The 19,832-nt window shown below is 43.7% G+C and overlaps 1 protein-coding gene across 10 annotated transcripts in view; it reads left to right on the top strand.

Moving 5' to 3' along the window:
* Window positions 1–19,832, top strand: part of LOC110505733 (ral GTPase-activating protein subunit alpha-1) — a 117,034-nt gene that overhangs the window by 35,488 nt on the left and 61,714 nt on the right. For 9 of the 10 annotated variants that reach the window (XM_090221035.1, XM_090221042.1, XM_090221037.1 and 6 more), the window contains 15 exons: window positions 2,114–2,232; window positions 2,403–2,613; window positions 2,947–3,129; window positions 3,442–3,600; window positions 3,775–3,968; window positions 4,169–4,267; window positions 6,515–6,670; window positions 6,785–6,913; window positions 7,225–7,350; window positions 10,834–10,892; window positions 11,970–12,078; window positions 16,054–16,164; window positions 16,269–16,337; window positions 16,544–16,678; window positions 17,281–17,464. In XM_090221035.1, the coding sequence (XP_090077161.1) occupies window positions 2,114–2,232; window positions 2,403–2,613; window positions 2,947–3,129; window positions 3,442–3,600; window positions 3,775–3,968; window positions 4,169–4,267; window positions 6,515–6,670; window positions 6,785–6,913; window positions 7,225–7,350; window positions 10,834–10,892; window positions 11,970–12,078; window positions 16,054–16,164; window positions 16,269–16,337; window positions 16,544–16,678; window positions 17,281–17,464 (2,043 nt within the window). Of the gene's footprint in view, window positions 1–107; window positions 1,097–2,113; window positions 2,233–2,402; window positions 2,614–2,946; window positions 3,130–3,441; window positions 3,601–3,774; window positions 3,969–4,168; window positions 4,268–6,514; window positions 6,671–6,784; window positions 6,914–7,224; window positions 7,351–10,833; window positions 10,893–11,969; window positions 12,079–16,053; window positions 16,165–16,268; window positions 16,338–16,543; window positions 16,679–17,280; window positions 17,465–19,832 lie in introns of those variants that run through there. The other variant, XM_090221043.1, reaches the window with a different exon arrangement.

Raw genomic sequence — 19,832 nt, forward strand, 5'->3', positions numbered from 1 at the left:
CCACCGTTCTATCTCCTCCATCTTTTTCAGTTTTTTTTTATTAACTGTTTTTGCTGAATGCGGATTGAATTGAAGCATCTTTTTTTTTTGTCTTTCCTGTTTTAAAGTAGCAGACATGATCCCCAAAAAGAACCAAAGCCCGGCCAAAGGCCCCACCTCCTGGGATGACTCTCCCCTCCTCCTCCTACAGCTTCTTGGACTAAATATCTTCTTCCCCTCCTCTTCCTTCCCTGAATGATGCATGCGGCCTCATACCTCCGCCTTCTCTATCATAGCAACTCAACACCTTACAACACATTAACTGCACACACTGGGGGCAAATCTACAAGCCAAAACTGGCTATCTAACTCATTTACATTGATAAATTGACACAGAACACATAGTGTAGCATGATACTGGTCTATGAAGTCCATTTCTTCCATGTATACATGAAACTGGGAAATGTATCTGTGTCCTCCAGACTAAGCTGATGCTCTAATAACAACATATCAATATACCTCCAAACAGGTGGGGGCAGTATAACCCTTTTGATGTAGAATAGGATTTCAGCACCACGCATTGAGCTGGGCCCTCTTGAGTCACTTCAATGACACCACAAAGTCCAATGTCTCTTATTTTTTCTTCCACTAAATTTCACTGGCGTAGCTAGATACTATTTTAACATTGGCAGTTGACACAGCTTGCCATAATCTTTGGGTTAGCAGAACATGCAGTAGTGGCTTCTTTGGGCAGTAGATTCACACATTTTTAATGGCAGGTCACTAGTTTAAAACTTTAACACAGTTGAAAGTTCAAACTATCCAGAGAAATGTCATGGGATGGAAACATACTCTCTGCCCTCTGCTTCTCTTTGACAATCCAGTTCAACATTTAAGTGAATACAGTAACTGTTAATTAATGTATCATGGCCTTCATATGTATGCTGCCTCATCTTTCAGTTTCCCTTGGCTACCCAGTTAACACACTAACTGACTGGCTGCTCCCTCACCAAACCACAGTGCAGTTTACATAGCTAGACTGACTGACTGCTCCCTCGCCCAACCACAGTGCAGTTTACATAGCTAGACTAACTGACTGACAGCTCCCTCACCCAACCACAGTACAGTTTACATAGCTAGACTAACTGACTGACCGCTCCCTCACCCAACCACAGTGCAGTTTACATAGCTAGACTGACTGACTGACCGCTCCCTCACCCAACCACAGTGCAGTTTACATAGCTAGACTGACTGACTGACCGCTCCCTCACCCAACCACAGTGCAGTTTACATAGCTAGACTAACTGACTGACCACTCCCTCACCCAACCACAGTGCAGTTTACATAGCTAGACTGACTGACCGCTCCCTCGCCCAACCACAGTGCAGTTTACATAGCTAGACTAACTGACTGGCCGCTCCCTCGCCCAACCACAGTGCAGTTTACATAGCTAGACTAACTAACTGACCGTTCCCTCGCCCAACCACAGTGCAGTTTACATAGCTAGACTAACTGACTGACCGCTCCCTCACCCAACCACAGTGCAGTTTACATAGCTAGACTAACTGACCGCTACCTCGCACAACCACAGTGCAGTTTACATAGCTAGACTAACTGACCACTCCCTCGCCCAACCACAGTGCAGTTTACATAGCTAGACTAATCTCTGTTCTGTGATGTGCTGTACTCATGGCTTAGACAAGACGACAAAGTTTTGTCTCTCTCTCTCTCTCTCTCTCTCTCTCTCTCTCTCTCTCTCGGACTGCATGCATGTGAGTAACTCCTGCATCGCTTTACTGGTTGGACTCAGTTGTGTTGGTTGTATTTTCTTTAAGATTGTTTCGTTGAGAATTGTGCAGCAGTTACCTTAATTCTTCATCTTTATTTAACAGCACATACAACACCACAGTTACCTTACTTTATTGACTGATACTTTTACACAGGCATACATTTCTGAACTTAACGTTATCCACTGCCTATAGGAATGACATGCATTCAATATTTTAGTCCAATGGTCTTGTATTGTGTTGAGGAGATCTGTATGATAAAGATGTGAAGATGCTTGTAGCTGTGTGTGTCAGTATCTTCTGACAATGGGGTGACGTGTATGTCCTTTGCTCTCTGCCTGGGCACAGGCAACAAAGAGGACCCTTGTCAGACGATGCGTCCTGTGTCCAGTGATAACGGCAACCAAAACTTTGGAGACCTGATGGACGAATTTATCCAAGAGCGTCTGCGAGCGAGAGGCACCTCGGTAAGTCACCTTTCAATTTTATTTTTCATTTCTCATGCACACGCGTGCACACACACGCACACACACCATTTCTGAGCTGAGTTAATAAGTGAATGTTCTCAGCTTATGCTCTCTATATGTTTAGTCCAAACATTAGAGTACTAACTTCTCCTCTCTATCTCTCTCTGTAGGGCATGACGAGGCGTGGCAGTAGCCCCTGTAGTCTGGAGATCCCCAAAGACCTGCCGGAGCTCCTGGGCCGTCAGAACGTCTCACAACCCGTGGACGACCCCGGTGTGCCCTCTGAGTGGACCTCCCCCGCCAGCAGCAGCGACGTCATCAGCTCCGACAGCCAGTCAGACTCCTTCAACGCCTTCCAGTACGCCAACTGCAAGTTGGAAAGTAAGTGACAGCTGATGTCACATCTCGTTAAATCAGTGACTCGTGTTGTTAAGGATATTACAGGTTATAAATCATGATTATATCAGTTAGCTCACGCTTGCTTTGCATGCATATTGATTGTGTAAAAAACCTGGTTCTGTAACTAAGTAACATAGTAGGGGAGTGGATCGGAGTGGGAGTGGATCGGAGTGGGAGTGGATCGGAGTGGGAGTGGATCGGAGTGGGCGTGGATCGGAGTGGGCGTGGATCGGAGTGGGAGGGAATTGTATATTGCTCTTGACATGCTAGAGGACTACTACTTGTACTGACCACTGGGTGGCACTATGCTGTTAGATTTCAGCTTTGGTCCAGATGGCTGTGGTGCTGGGTCTTTGGACCAGGATAACGCTAGCCTTGGAGGGCTGCCCCAGACTGCAGAGGAACAGGAGCTGTCCAGCCTCACCACCCTGCACATAGATTCAGAGACCAGCAGTCTGAGCCAACACGGCCTGTCTGCAGACGCCATCACCATCACAGGTCAGAGAGAGAGAGAGACACACACACACACACACAGACAGACTCAGAGACCAGCAGTCTGAGCCAGCAAGGCCTGTCTGCAGACACCATCACAGGTCAGAGTTGCAGATTCACAGATCAGAACACATCGGCTTTCAATGTCCACATCACTCATCCTTTTATACATCTTAGTGACATTCCCACATTAAAGAACTTTGATCATCTAGGAAAGCTCATAGAAATCCATGATGAAATAAGCTTTCAATCCAATAAATTATTATTATACAATGTCTACCTAATTCATTACATCAATCTCTGTGTGCCTTCATCCAGGTTCAGAGAGTGCGTCCCCGATGCATTCCCTGGGTGGTTCCTGCTCACAGAGCCCGTCTCCAGCCACCCTGACCGCTGAACACATAGGGCTGCAGCACGAGGACCTGCAGCTGGATGAGAAACTACATCACTCTGTACTACACACTCCTGATGACCTGGGTAATACACACACACCAACACTGCTCTCTATAGTAACTGGTTTATCTAGTCACTACCCAAACTTGAACGGTCCCTCACCTATCTGTCACACAACACAAACGCACTACACACTCAGCCTTACTTACATACTAACAGTGTACTCAAAAGTGTTGTCCCCCTTTTCCCTCCTCTCAGAAACCAGTGAGTTTCCTACAGAGGACTGCAGTGTGATGGCCGGTGGCTCCCTGACCGGTTGGCACGCTGACGTTGCCACGGTGATGTGGCGGAGGATGCTAGGCATTCTGGGTGATGTGAACACCATTAAGGACCCAGAGATCCACGCGCAGGTCTTTGACTATCTCTGTGAGCTGTGGCAGAACCTGGCCAAGGTGAGGAACCATACGGGAATCAGACTGTGTACTCAATACAAGAATGGAAGTTACTGGATCAATGTATGTAAGACACTCATTCACAACATTAATTTACTCTTTCTTTCTCTTTCTCTCTCCTTTCTTTCTTTTTCTCCTATCTTCTCTCTCACTCTTTTCTTTCTTCTTTCTCTCTTTCTCCTTTCTCCCTCTCTCACCAGATCAGAGATAATCTGGGCATCTCTCTGGACAACCAGTCATCTCCTCCTCCCCCGGTCCTCATCCCTCCCCTCCGGATCCTCACCCCCTGGCTCTTCAAAGTAAGTATTACCCCTCACTGTTCCATTACTTTATAAAATACATGTACTTTGAGGGCAACATACAGTACCAGTCAAAAGTTTGGACACACCTACTCATTCAAGGGTTTTTCTTTATTTTTACTATTTTCTACATTGTCGAATAATAGCGAAGGCATCGAAACTATGAAATTACACATATGGAATCATGTAGTTACCAAAAAAGTGTTAAACAAATCAAAATAGATTTTAAATTCTTCAAAGTAGCCACCCTTTGCCTTGATGACAGCTTTGCACACTCTTGGCATTCTTTCAACCAGCTTCACCTGGAATCCTTTTCCAACAGTCTTGAAGGAGTTCCCACATAAGCTGAGCACTTGTTGGATGCTTTTCCTTCGCTCTGCGTTCCAACTCATCCCAAATCATCTCAATTGGGTTGAGGTCAGGTGATTGTGGAGGCCAGGTCATCTGATGCAGCACTCCATCACTCTCCTTCTTGGTCAACTAGCCCTTACACAGCCTGCAGGTGTGTTGGGTTATTGTCCTGTTGAAAAACAAATGATTGTCAGGATACCATATCACTGCAGAATGCTGTGGTAACCATGCTGGTTAATTGTGCCTTGAATTCTAAATAAATGGCAGACAGTGTCACCAGCAAAGCATCCCCACACCATCCCACCACCTCCTCCATGCTTTACTGTGGGAAATACACATGCAGAGATCACCCATTCACCTACTCTGCGTCTCACAAAGACATGGCAGTTGGAACCAAAAATCTCAAATTTGGACTCATCAGACCAAAGGACAGATTTACACTGGTCTAATGTCCATTGCTCGTGTTTCTTGGCCCAAGCAAGTCTCTTCTTATTGGTGTCCTTTAGTAGTGGTTTCTTTGCAGCAATTCGACCATGAAGGCCTGATTCACATAGTCTCCTCTGAACATTTGATGTTGAGATGTGTCTGTTATTTATTTTTGTTGTAATTTGAGGTGCAGTTAACTCTAATGAACTTATCCTCTGCAGCAGAGTTAACTCTGAGTCTTCCTTTCCTGTGGCGGTCCTCATGAGAGCCAGTTTCATCATAGTACTTGATGGTTTTTGCGACTGCACTTAGTTTTTGAAAGTTATTGACATTTTCCGGATTGACTGACCTTCATGTCTTAAAGTAATGATGGACTGTCGTTTTTCTTTGCTTATTTGAGCTGTTCTTGCCATAATATGGACTTGGTCTTTTACCAAATAGGGCTATCTTCTGTATACCACCCCTACCTTGTCACAACACAACTGATTGGCTCAAATGAATTAAGAAGGAAAGAAATTCCACAAATTAACTTTTTTACTAAGGTGTAACGGATGTGAAACGGCTAGCTTAGTTAGCGTGGGCGCTAAATAGCGTTTCAATCAGTGACGTCACTTGCTCTGAGACCTTGAAGTAGTAGTTCCCCTTGCTCTGCAAGGGCCGCGGCTGTTGTGGAGCGATGGGTAACGACGCTTCGTGGGTGACTGTTGTTGATGTGTGCAGAAGGTCCCTGGTTCGCGCCCGGGTATGGGCGAGGGGACGGTTTAAAATTATACTGTTACATTGATGCTGTTGACCCGGATTACTGGTTGCTGCGGAAAAAGGAGGAAGGTCAAAAGGGGGGTGAGTGTAACGGATGTGAAACGGCTAGCTTAGTTAGCGTGGGCGCTAAATAGCGTTTCAATCAGTGACGTCACTTGCTCTGAGACATTGAAGTAGTAGTTCCCCTTGCTCTGCAAGGGCCGCGGCTTTTGTGGAGCGATGGGTAACGACGCTTCGTGGGTGACTGTTGTTGATGTGTCCCTGGTTCGCGCCCGGGTATGGGCGAGGGGACGGTCTAAATTTATACTGTTACAAAGGCACACCTATTAATTGAAATGCATTCCAGGTGACTACCTCATGAAGGTGGTTGAGAGAATGCCAAGTGTGTGCAAAGCTGTCATCAAGGCAACGGGTGGCTACTTTGAAGAATCTCAAATATAAAATGTATTTTGTTTAACACTTTTTCGGATACGACATGATTCCATATGTGTTATTTCATAGTTTTGATGTCTTCACTATTATTCTACATTGTCTAACATAGTAAAAAAATAAAGAAAACCCCTTGAATGAGTAGATGCGTCCAAACTTTTGACTGGTACAGTATGTACAGATACAGGAGAGCCTTATTTTTAACATTACACTGAAGTGAATAACATAACTCTTCTACCCTTGTATCTGTGACTGTGTCACGACTGCTTGTCCCCTGTACAGGCGACCATGCTGACAGAGAGGTACAAACAGGGGAAGCTACACGCCTACAAGCTCATCTGTAAGATCATGAAGAGGAGGCAGGACGTTTCGCCCAACTCAGACTTCCTCACACACTTCTACAACATCATGCACTGTGGCCTTATGCACGTCGACCAGGTGTGTGTGTTTTCGTGCGCGTGTGTTTCTGAGAGAGAGGAAGACTGAGAGAGAGTGTGTTGGCTGCAGTTATCACTACCCTCTGTTAAATACTGTTCCCTCTGTGTTTCTCAGGACATAGTGAACACCATCATTAAGCACTGTTCTCCTCGGTTCTTCTCCATCGGGCTGCCTGGAGCCACCATGCTTATCCTGGATTTCATCATCGCAGCCAGCAGAGTCACAGCCTGCTCCTCCCTCAATGTGAGAACAACACTGCTGCAATTCACTATCTCTCTGATTATGATCGTAATGCACTGGAATAGCTGTCTGTTAGGACTGACTGACTTATTGGCTGACTGATTATTGGCTGACTGACTGATGTTTATTCTCATAAGTGCAGATTCACTTTACATTTTGAGGTGTCTCCCCTCATTTTAAATCAGAAAACTTGCTTCAATATACTGTACACCTACTTCTGGATGCACCACACAACACCTCCCCCAGTACAGTTAAATTATCTGTTTCAACACTGTAGTCTTCTGAGTTTACCCCCCTGTTTGTCTCTCTGTCAGGCCCCACGGGTGGAGGCTCAGATCCTGCTGGGTTCTCTGGTGTGTTTCCCTAACCTATACGAGGAGCTGCCTGCCCTACACCCCACCACTGCTGACGTGGTCATGACCAAGTTCAGAGACGTTAAGGTAACCGTCCTCATGTGGGGTGGTTGGTTAACTCTACATTTTCAACTTGCTTTATTCTATTGCTTCAACCTGTAGGAACCGCTCCACGTTTGGGTATTGAACATTTATTGATTGCCCCTATTGCTTTTTGATTGTTTTATATATTTTTAAATACGTGGTAGTTTGTGTGATTTTATTGAACAGATGGTCAGAGAGAGGGGAGTATTGGAAAGATAGGAGGGGACACAGTGTGTCAAATGGCAGTGGGATTTAAAGTTATTACCCACATTTACACCGGTATTAATATACTGGAGGTGGCGGCACCAACCACGAGACCACTATTAACCACGAGACCACTATTAACCACGAGACCACTATTAACCACGAGACCACTATTAACCACGAGACCACTATTAACCACGAGACCACTATTAACCACGAGACCACTATTAACCACGAGACCACTATTAACCACGAGACCACTATTAACCACGAGACCACTATTAACCACGAGACCACTATTAACCACGAGACCACTATTAACCACGAGACCACTATTAACCACGAGACCACTATTAACCACGAGACCACTATTAACCACGAGACCACTATTAACCACGAGACCACTATTAACCACGAGACCACTATTAACCACGAGACCACTATTAACCACGAGACCACTATTAACCACGAGACCACTAATAACCACGAGACCACTATTAACCACGAGACCACTATTAACCACGAGACCACTATTAACCACGAGACCACTATTAACCACGAGACCACTATTAACTACGAGACCACTAGTGACCACTAGACCATTAGTAACCACTAGACCATTAGTAACCACTAGACCATGAGTGACCACTAGTAACCACGAGACCATTTGTGACTACTAGTAACCACTAGTAACCACTAGACCATTAGTTACCACTGGACCATTAGTGACTACTAGTAACCACTAGACCATTAGTAACCACTAGTGACCACTAGACCATTAGTAACCACTAGACCATTAGTTACCACTGGGCCATTAGTGACTACTAGTAACCACTAGACCACTAGCAACCACTAGACCATTAGTGACTACTAGTAACCATTAGTAACCACTAGACCATTAGTGACTACTAGTAACCACAAGTAACCACTAGAACACTAGTAACTATAAGTAACCACGAGACCATTAGTAACCACTAGGCCACTAAAAAACATTATACCACTAGACCACTAGTAACCATTAGACCACTAGACCATTAGTAACCATTAGACCTCTTGATCACTAGTAACCATTAGACCACTGGTAACCATTAGAACACTAGTAACTATTAGTAACCATTAGACCACTAGTAACCATTAGACCACTAGTAACCATTAGTCCACTAGTAACCATTAGACCACTAGACCATAAGTAACCATTAGACCACTAGTAACCATTAGACCTCTAGTAACCATTACACCACTAGACCACTAGTAACCATTACTAGTAACCATTAGACCACTAAAAAACATTAGTAACCACTAGACCACTAGTGACCATTATTAACCACTAGACCATTAGTAACCACTAGACCATTAGTAACCACTAGTAACCACTAGACCATTAGTGACTACTAGTAACCACTAGTAACCACTCGACCATTAGTAACCACGAGACCATTAGTAACCACTAGACCATTAGTGACCACTAGTAACCACTAGACCATTAGTGACTACTAGTAACCACTAGTAACCACTAGACCGTTAGTGACTACTAGTAAACACTTGTAACCACTAGACCATTAGTGACAACTGGTAACCACTAGACCACTAGTAACCATTAGAACACTGATAACCATTAGTAACCACGAGACCATTAGTAACCACGAGACCATTAGTAACCATTTGATCATTAGAACACTAGTAACTATTAGTAACCATTAGACCTCTAAAAACCATTAGACCACTAGTAACCATTAGAACACTAGTAACCATTAGACCACTAGTAACCATTAGACCACTAGTAACCATTAGACCACTAAAAACCATTAGACCACTAAACACCATTAGACCACTAGTAACCATTAGAGCACTATTAACCATTAGACCATTAGTAACCATTAGACCACTAAAAACCATTAGACCACTTGTAACCATTAGACCACTTGTAACCATTAGACCACTAATAACCATTAGACCACTAAAAACCATTAGACCACTGGTAACCATTAGACCATTAGACCACTGGTAACCATTAGACCACTGGTAACCATTAGACCACTAGACCACTGGTAACCATTAGACCACTGGTAACCATTAGACCACTAGTAACCATTAGACCACTATTAACCACTAGACCATTAGTAACCATTAGACCACTAAAAACCATTAGACCACTGGTAACCATTAGACCACTTGACCACTGGTAACCATTATACCACTAATAACCATTAGACCACTTGTAACCATTAGACCACTAATAACCATTAGACCACTTGTAACCATTAGACCACTAATAACCATTAGACCACTAAAAACCATTAGACCACTGGTAACCATTAGACCACTAATAACCATTAGACCACTAAAAACCATTAGACCACTGGTAACCATTAGACCATTAGACCACTGGTAACCATTAGACCACTGGTAACCATTAGACCACTAGACCACTGGTAACCATTAGACCACTGGTAACCATTAGACCACTAGTAACCATTAGACCACTATTAACCACTAGACCATTAGTAACCATTAGACCACTAAAAACCATTAGACCACTGGTAACCATTAGACCACTTGACCACTGGTAACCATTATACCACTAATAACCATTAGACCACTTGTAACCATTAGACCACTAATAACCATTAGACCACTTGTAACCATTAGACCACTAATAACCATTAGACCACTAAAAACCATTAGACCACTGGTAGCCATTAGACCATTAGACCACTGGTAACCATTAGACCACTAGACCACTGGTAACCATTAGACCACTAGTAACCATTAGACCACTGGTAACCATTAGACCACTAAAAACCATTAGACCACTAGTAACTATTAGACCACTAAAAACCATTAGACCACTCGTAACCATTAGACCACCCAAGCCACCTATTGTTTGATGTTGTATCAAACCCACATTAAACCCAATTACCTTTTAATTTCTTCCCCTTGTGGTACTGAGGGAGCAGTAGTGCTAGGTTATCTAACTCTCTAGTGGGTCGTCAGCTATGTCACAATAGCCCATTCACAGGATCTTGTTGTTATTGTGCCGCATGTTGTTGATTGCTGGTTAAAGAGCTAATTTCATGCATGAGAGTGTTCCATCTGGCTGTGAATGACAAAACACCGGTTGATTCAGCCAGTAGGGAGTCTGTTTTGTGCGTGTGTGATTTAGCAGCACACCTGTTGTTCAATGGAGAATAAAACAGGCTGATGGGTTCATTAATCTCTCAATCAGTTAATTATTGATTGATTGATTGATCATTTATTGATAGACCCTGTCCTTTGTTTCAGGAACACATCATCAAACACATCCTGAGTTCAGCCATAGATGAGCCTTCAGCCCCAGCCAGGTATAAAGACCAACCATCCCCACCAATAAACCACCCACCCCACCAACCAACCACTCCCACCAACAAACCACAACCACCCATCCCCACAAACCAAACAACCAAATGGTACCAAATCAAATTTATTTATATAGCCCTTCGTACATCAGCTGATGTCTCAAAGTGCTGTACAGAAACCCAGCCTAAAACCCCAAACAGCAAGCAATGCAGGTGTAGAAGCACGGTGGCTAGGAAAAACTCCCTAGAAAGGCCAAAACCTAGGAAGAAACCTAGAGAGGAACCAGGCTATGTGGGGTGGCCAGTCCTCTTCTGGCTGTGCCGGGTGGAGATTATAACAGAACATGGCCAAGATGTTCAAATGTTCATAAATGACCAGCATGGTCAAATAATAATAAGGCAGAACAGTTGAAACTGGAGCAGCAGCACGGCCAGGTGGACTGGGGACAGCAAGGAGTCATCATGTCAGGTAGTCCTGGGGCATGGTCCTAGGACTCAGGTCCTCCGAGAGAGAGAAAGAAAGAGAGAAGGAGGGAATTAGAGAATGCACACTTAAATTCACACAGGACACCGAATAGGACAGGAGAAGTACTCCAGATATAACAAACTGACCCTAGCCCCCCGACACATAAACTACTGCAGCATAAATACCCTATTCCCGACATAGTGCACTACTTCTGACCAGCGCCCTGTATAGAGAATAGGGTACCATAAAGGACACAGTCTTTGTCTGTCTGGAGGAAGACATCTGCCAAATAGCAGATTATTGTAAGAAAAATGAGGCGAGGGAATGAGGAGGAGGGTGTCACTGTATGGGCTCTGGTGACTAATATAAGCTGGTTATGCTGTAGTCTTCCCTGTGTATTGTCCCTGTTAGTCTCATTCAATATCACACTGACATCGGTATTGTTAGTTGATTATGCATTTATGTATGTGTATTTGTGTTTATTGGTTACCAACTGTGACTCAAAATATTAAAGCTTTTTATAATGGGCTAATGTGTTAATTTTGTGTCCGTTAAATAAAAAACAGCCCAATGGAAAATTAAGAGGAGTTGTGTTATGTTGTGTTTGGCCCTGTCAGGTGTGTTGCCCTGTGCAGTCTGGGTATCTGGCTGTGTGAGGAGTTGGTCCACGCCACCCAGCATCCTCAGATCAAAGAAGCCCTCAATGTCATCTGTGTCACTCTAAAGGTAACTAGCTATATATGATATAGTAATATGCCACTTCTGCTAAATGGAATATATTGCTAACAGTGCCCATGCCCTGCATGCCTCACATGAGGAGCTGTCATTTTCAGCCATCTACTTCCTATGTTTGAACTGCAAAATCCACGAGTCACTTAAAGCGTACTGGATTGATTGTGTTCATTTTACTCCTGTGACTCTTTCATGATCTTAATTGTGCCTGTGGTTATTTCCTGTTAACGTTGCAACCATTTTTGTAATGACCTGTCAAACACACTCCGGTAATGGCTGAACTGGGCATCTATAATGGCGCTAAATCTTCGTCTGGGATATAACGCATCACCTTGACACTTGAATCACAAGAAAGAGAAGAAAGATAACTTTATTTTGATGGGTGTTCATTTTGGGGGTAATAGAAAAAAGTTCTAATTTAATACAGTTGAAATGTTTACAAATTAGATATGCTGAAATGAAAGCAACTTCTGAAAATTAACACTCAGATTAATGGTGATATTATGTCTGATTAGTATGTATAGATAAGTGCACATATAATTTCTTTATTTTAACATATTGTTTTTACAAAATACCTGATAATATTACAAAATGTATGTATGACTGCATTCTAAGAAAAATTACATTTTAAAATAAATTGAATACCTGAATTCTCACCAAATTGTTCTGTGCCAGTAAAAAAAATGCTGCGCTATAATTTAGTCAATATCAGATGGATTTAAAAAATTGGCAGCTTCATTAAATAGTACCCGCAAAACACCAGTCTCAATGTCAGCAGTGAAGAGGTGACTCCTGGATGCTGGCCTTCTAGGCAGAGTTCCTCTGTCCAGTGTCTGTGTTCTTTTGCCCATCTTAATCTTTTATTTTTATTATCCAGTCTGAGATATGGCTTTTTCTTTGCAAAAAAAAAAAGGCCAGCATCCCAGAGTCGCCTCTTCACTGTTGACGTTGAGACTGGTGTTTTGCGGGTACTATTTAATGAAGCTGCCAGTTGAGACTTGTGAGGCATCTGTTTCTCAAACTAGACACTCTAATGTACTTGTCCTCTTGCTCAGTTGTGCACCGGGCCTCCCACTCCTATTTCTATTCAGGTTAGAGACGGATTGCGCTGTTCTGTGAAGAGAGTAGTACACCGCTTTGTACGAGATCTTCAGTTTCTTGGCAATTTCTCGCATGGAATAGCCTTAATTAGAGGTCGACCGATTAATTTGGGCCGATTTCAAATTTTCATAACAATCGGAAATCTGTATTTTTGGGCGCCGATTTCCGATTATTAAAAAAATATATATATATTTTTTTTTTAACCTAGGCAAGTCAGTTAAGAACACATTCTTATTTTCAATGACTGCCTAGGAACTGTGGGTTAACTGCCTTGTCCAGGGGCAGAATGACAGATTTTCACCTTGTCAGCTCAGGGGTTCCAATCTTGCAACCGCACAGTTAACTAGTCCAACGCTCTAACCATTGCACTCCACGAGTAGCATGCCTGTTACGCAAATGCAGTAGAAGCCAAGATAAGTTGCTAGCTAGCATTAAACTTATCTTATAAAAAACAATAAATCATAATCACTAGTTATAACTACTAATCCAGTTTAGCAGGCAATATTAACCAGGTGAAATTGTGTCATTTCTCTTGCGTTCATTACACGCAGAGTCAGGGTATATGCAACAGTTTGGGCTGCCTGGCTCATTGCGAACTAATTTGCAAGAATTGTACGTAATTATGACATACATTGAAGGTTGTGCAATGTAAAACAAGAATATTTAGACTTAGGGATGCCATCCGTTAGATAAAATACCGAACGGTTCCGTATTTCACTGAAAGAATAAACGTTTTGTTTTCTAAATGAACGTTTCCGGATTCGATCGTATTAATGACCAAAGGCTCGTATTTCTGTGTGTTATTATGTTATAACTAAGTCTATGATTTGATAGAGCAGTCTGAGTGAGCAGCAGCAGGCCCGTAATCATTCATCATTCGTGCATTTTGCCAGCAGCTCTTCGCAAGCACAGCGCTGTTTATGACTTCAAGCCTATCAGCCTAATGGCTGGTGTAACCAATGTGAAATGGCTAGCTAGTTAGCTGGGTGTGCGCTAATACTGTTTCAAACGTCACTCGCTTTTAGATTTGGAGTAGTTATTCCCCTTGCGCTGCAAGGGCTGCGGCTTTTGTGGAGTGATGGGTAACGATGTTTCGAGTGTGGCTGTTGCCGATGTGTTCCTGGTTCGAGCCCAGGTAGGGGCGAGGAGGGGTACGGAAGCTATACTGTTACACTGGCAATACTATAGTGCCTATAAGAACATCCAATTGTCTAAGGTATATGAAATACAAATGGTATAGAGAGAAATAGTCCTATAAATACTATATTAACTACAACCTAAAAAACCCTTACCTTAGAATATTGAAGTCTCATGTTAAAAGGAACCACCAACTTTCATATGTTCTCATGTTCTGAGCAAGGAACTTAAACGTTAGCTTTTTTACATGGCACATATTTTACATGGCACACATTTTTACATGGCACATATTACTTTCTTCTCCAACACTTTGTTTTTGCATTATTTAAACCAAATTGAACATGTTTCATTATTTATTTGAGGCTAAATTGATTTTATTGATGTTTTATATTAAGTTAAAATAAGTGTTAATTCAGTATTGTTGTAATTGTCATTATTACAAATTTAAAAAATCGGCCGATTAATCGGTATCGGCTTTTCGGGTCCTCCAATAATCGGTATCGGAGTTGAAAAATCATAATCGGTCGACCTCTAGCCTTAATTTCTCAGAACAAGAATAGACTGACAAGTTTCAGAAGAAAGTTCTTTGTTTCTAGCCATTTTGAGCCTGTAATCGAACCCACAAATGCTGATGCTCCAGATACTGAACTAGTCTAAGGAGGCCAGTTGTATTGCTTCTTTAATCAGCACAATAGTTTTCAGCTGTGCTAACATAATTGCAAAAGGGTTTTCTAATGATCAGTTAGTCTTTTAAAATGATAACTTGGATTAGCTAACACAACGTGCCATTGGAAAGCAGGAGTGATGGTTGATAATGGGCCTCTGTACACCTATATAGATATTCAATTTTAAATCAGCCATTTCTAGCTACAATAGTCATTTGCAACATTAACAATGTCTACACTGTATTTCTGATCAATTTGATGTTATTTAAAAAAATATTTTTTCTTTCAAAAACAAGGACATTCCTAAGTGACCCCAAACTTTTGAACGGTAGTGTATATGTGATCCCTATGGGAATTGAACCCACAACCCTGATGTTATTGAGTCATCTGCCATGCACAGTGATTAGAATTTTGAAATGTGTTGCCTTGCCTTCATCACTTGCCATGGGAATTGTACTGTAGCAGTCCCTGGTTAGCAGTAGCACAGAAGCAGTATCTCCCAGTATTTAGCCCTGGTCTGTCTGTTGTTGACTGGCACAGTTACAGCAGTGTCAGTCTGCTTGGAGTGGGAGAAAGATGTTCTGCACTGAGTTGCCAGAAGAAGCTTACAGACAGTACCGGCTGGTTTGGTCTGGCCCACCACACACAACTCCAGCCCAGCTAAATCTGGCCTGACTGTCAACATTTTGGCCTCTGTGTGCTCTCCATTCTGCTCAGACAGAAGGCGAAGGCTAATCCCATGAAGAATACATCCAACACCCACCTCAAGGAATTGTTATTTTTCAGTCTTCTGAAATAAGGGTGCTCGTCAACTGACCCCCCCCTCCCCACCCCCCCTACTTTAACTCCTCTCCATATTGTTATCCAATCAAATGGGATGGCTAGTGATCTGGACCATTGTTTTGTGTGTGCCTTGGCCCTGGCCTGCTGCTCTGGAAAGCACTGCGCTCTTCCCGAGGCAGGGTCACAGTGAGAGGAGGGAGGGAGGAGGAGGTGGTGGGTCATCTCCCTGAGCCCCTTACACTTTTCTCAATTGCGTGCGTGTTTGTGTCTCTTTGTTTTTCAGTTTCCAAATAAAACTGTCGCGCTGGTGGCCTCCGACATTCTGCACTTGCTCATAAACTATGTCGATGACCTTCAGAAATTCCCCCTCGACACTCCAAAGAAAATAGTTGAGGTAAATTGGCATGTCCATTTTAATAATGACCTATGTCAACTCTTCTTGGAGTTTTTCAAGAGGATCCTTTTGGAATGACAGTGACATATTAACTCTTGTTTCAGATCCTCATAGCGACTATCACTCACCTGCTTCCCACTACAGAATCCTCGCCTCATGAACTGGACAAGAGGGTATGTCACTTCTCCTCACACACAACTCTCCTAGTCACATGGAGAGTTGGTAATAATACATGATCACAACTGTTGCTTTTCTATTTACAGTATACCAGCCTTTCTTGCAGAAGCTCAATGAAGAAAATGTTCCTCATCATAATACAGTATTTTGTTCTCTGCTTTATTTATGAAATCAAACTGTGTTTTTGCTTTCCTGTCCCTAGTTGGTGGTGTCTCTGCTGTTGTGCCTGCTGGACTGGGTGATGGCTCTGCCTCCTAAAACTTTGCTGCAGCCTGTCCAAACCCTCAGCCCTGACAAGGAGAAGCCAGACAAGTCTGTCCTCAGCTGTATCTACAAGGTATGCCCAGTAGAACCCTTGCCCATACTTTTGTAGTAGTAGTAGCTTTGTGAATAGTAGCTTTATGTAGTAGCTTTGTGAATTGATATACTTCAAGACAGTATTTGATGCCGACATATCCGTCTTTACTTTGCTTAGCATTGACCAAAGCATTCAGTGGAGTGTGGAACCTGACCCATGGAGTAGCACTTATTTTGTGTTTAGTGGTCTTTCATTTCCTAATGGAGTTCAGGACTGGGGGGCCTCCTTCCTAATGCATGCTACAGCTGGCACTGAGCACACCCAGACTCACTCACTCCCTCAGTTGTCAGCACTCAATCACAGGATCCTCTTTTCCCATTACCACCCTTTCTCTCTCTCCACGGAAACGCACTGTGACGGGATCAGCAGATCATTCAATTACTTATTTCCGATAAGGATTCCACCTCTCAAGTTTCTTTCTCTCTTTCTATTTTCTCTTTCTCCTTTCTCTCTCTGTCTCTCTCTCTCTCATTCTTTTGCGCTCTCTCATTTTATTTCTCTCTATAGAAAACTACAGTCATGTGAAATAGTGCAGTAGTGTTCATTGATTGTTTTCTTAGTTCTCCCTCTTCTCCCCCCAGGTGCTGCATGGCTGTGTGTATGGGGCCCAGAACTTCAACAGCCCTAGGTATTTCCCTATGAACCTGTCAGACCTGACCAGTCCAGACTACGACCCCTTCCTGCTACTGGAGAGTCTGAAGGAACCAGAGCCCCTCCACTCCCCTGACTCAGAACGCTCCTCCAAACTACAGCCTGTCACTGAGGGTAAGAACATAACTCCCTCTTCTCCTCCTCTTCCGCTGTCTTAATCTCTACCTCTCCCCTACTCTGATTCCTCCTATGGACTGGATGTGATGTGAATGCAGCTAGGCTCCTATGTGTCCTGTGTTAGATTCAGAGCAGCAGGGGACACCTGCAGCTTTTTCCAGCATGGGATAATGACTAATCTTTGGAGCACTTTGTGAGGCATGCTTCTTTTCTTAGCAACTAACTCCCCTTTTCCCTCCGGTCCTCGATCTATCAATTTATTTGTTCATTTCATTCCTTTCCTTTTCTTTTGGGGTATCGGAGTAAAGATGGAGGGAGGGAGAGATTTAACCTTAATTTACATAGGTTTGTCTCATTGAGATAAAACATGCTTTTGCCTTAAAGGCCCCCCTAGATTTTATTAGAGAGAGAGTGAGAGAGAAACCTGTCCTCCTGTCCTGTCAATAGTCACATTCCTTTTCCCTGTAATGGCCCACTCAGGGTTTATGTAGCTCTGTGGGGCTGTAAATTATGCTTATTGGCAAGAGATGGTTGGTAAAACACTGAGTGTCATGGCATCAGATTGTTCTCTGCGTGGTGCCACCCAGAAATGTAAAAATATTCCCCATTGGAATCATTGAGGTATCTAGCGTTGTAACTGGTGTCTGGCGTTGTTGTTACTGGTGTCTGGCGTTGTTGTTACTGGTGTCTGGCGTTGTTGTTACTGGTGTCTGGCGTTGTTGTTACTGGTGTCTGGCGTTGTTGTTACTGGTGTCTGGCGTTGTTGTTACTGGTGTCTGGCGTTGTTGTTACTGGTGTCTGGCGTTGTTGTTACTGGTGTCTGGCGTTGTTGTTACTGGTGTCTGGCGTTGTTGTTACTGGTGTCTGGCGTTGTTGTTACTGGTGTCTGGCGTTGTTGTTACTGGTGTCTGGCGTTGTTGTTACTGGTGTCTGGCGTTGTTGTAACTGGTGTCTGGCGTTGTTGTTACTGGTGTCTGGCGTTGTTGTTACTGGTGTCTGGCGTTGTTGTTACTGGTGTCTGGCGTTGTAACTGGTGTCTGGCGTTGTTGTAACTGGTGTCTGGCGTTGTTGTTACTGGTGTCTGGCGCTTTTGTAACTGGTGTCTGGCGTTGTTGTTACTGGTGTCTGGCGTTGTTGTTACTGGTGTCTGGCGTTGTTGTTACTGGTGTCTGGCGTTGTTGTTACTGGTGTCTGGCGTTGTTGTTACTGGTGTCTGGCGTTGTTGTTACTGGTGTCTGGCGTTGTTGTTACTGGTGTCTGGCGTTGTTGTTACTGGTGTCTGGCGTTGTTGTTACTGGTGTCTGGCGTTGTTGTTACTGGTGTCTGGCGTTGTTGTTACTGGTGTCTGGCGTTGTTGTAACTGGTGTCTGGCGTTGTTGTTACTGGTGTCTGGCGTTGTTGTTACTGGTGTCTGGCGTTGTTGTTACTGGTGTCTGGCGTTGTAACTGGTGTCTGGCGTTGTTGTAACTGGTGTCTGGCGTTGTTGTTACTGGTGTCTGGCGCTTTTGTAACTGGTGTCTGGCGTTGTTGTAACTGGTGTCTGGCGCTTTTGTAACTGGTGTCTGGCGTTGTTGTAACTGGTGTCTGGCGTTGTTGTAACTGGTGTCTGGCGTTGTTGTAACTGGTGTCTGGCGCTTTTGTTACTGGTGTCTGGCGCTTTTGTTACTGGTGTCTGGCGCTTTTGTTACTGGTGTCTGGCGCTTTTGTTACTGGTGTCTGGCGCTTTTGTTACTGGTGTCTGGCGTTGTTGTTACTGGTGTCTGGCGTTGTTACTGGTGTCTGGCGTTGTTGTTACTGGTGTCTGGCGTTGTTGTAATTGGTGTCTGCCGCTTTTGTAACTGGTGTCTGGCGTTGTTGTTACTGGTGTCTGGCGTTGTTGTAACTGGTGTCTGGCACGTTTAACTGGTGCCTGGCGTTGTTGTAACTGGTGTCTGGCGTTGTTGTAACTGGTGTCTGGCGTTGTTGTAACTGGTGCCTGGCGCTTTTGTAACTGGTGCCTGGCGTTTTTGTAACTGGTGCCTGGCGCTGTTGTTACTGGTGTCTGGCGTTGTTGTTACTGGTGTCTGGCGTTGTTGTAACTGGTGTCTGGCGTTGTTGTAACTGGTGTCTGGCGTTGTTGTAACTGGTGTCTGGCGTTGTTGTTACTGGTGTCTGGCGTTGTTGTTACTGGTGTCTGGCGTTGTTGTTACTGGTGTCTGGCGTTGTTGTTACTGGTGTCTGGCGTTGTTGTTACTGGTGTCTGGCGTTTTTGTAACTGGTGTCTGGCGCTTTTATAACTGGTGTCTGGCGTTGTTGCTACTGGTGTCTGGCGTTGTTGTTACTGGTGTCTGGCGTTGTTGCAACTGGTGTCTGGCGTTGTTGTAAC

This window comes from Oncorhynchus mykiss, chromosome 25 (assembly GCF_057628025.1).
Source record: "Oncorhynchus mykiss isolate SJ-2025 chromosome 25, ASM5762802v1, whole genome shotgun sequence".
NCBI lineage: Eukaryota > Metazoa > Chordata > Actinopteri > Salmoniformes > Salmonidae > Oncorhynchus > Oncorhynchus mykiss.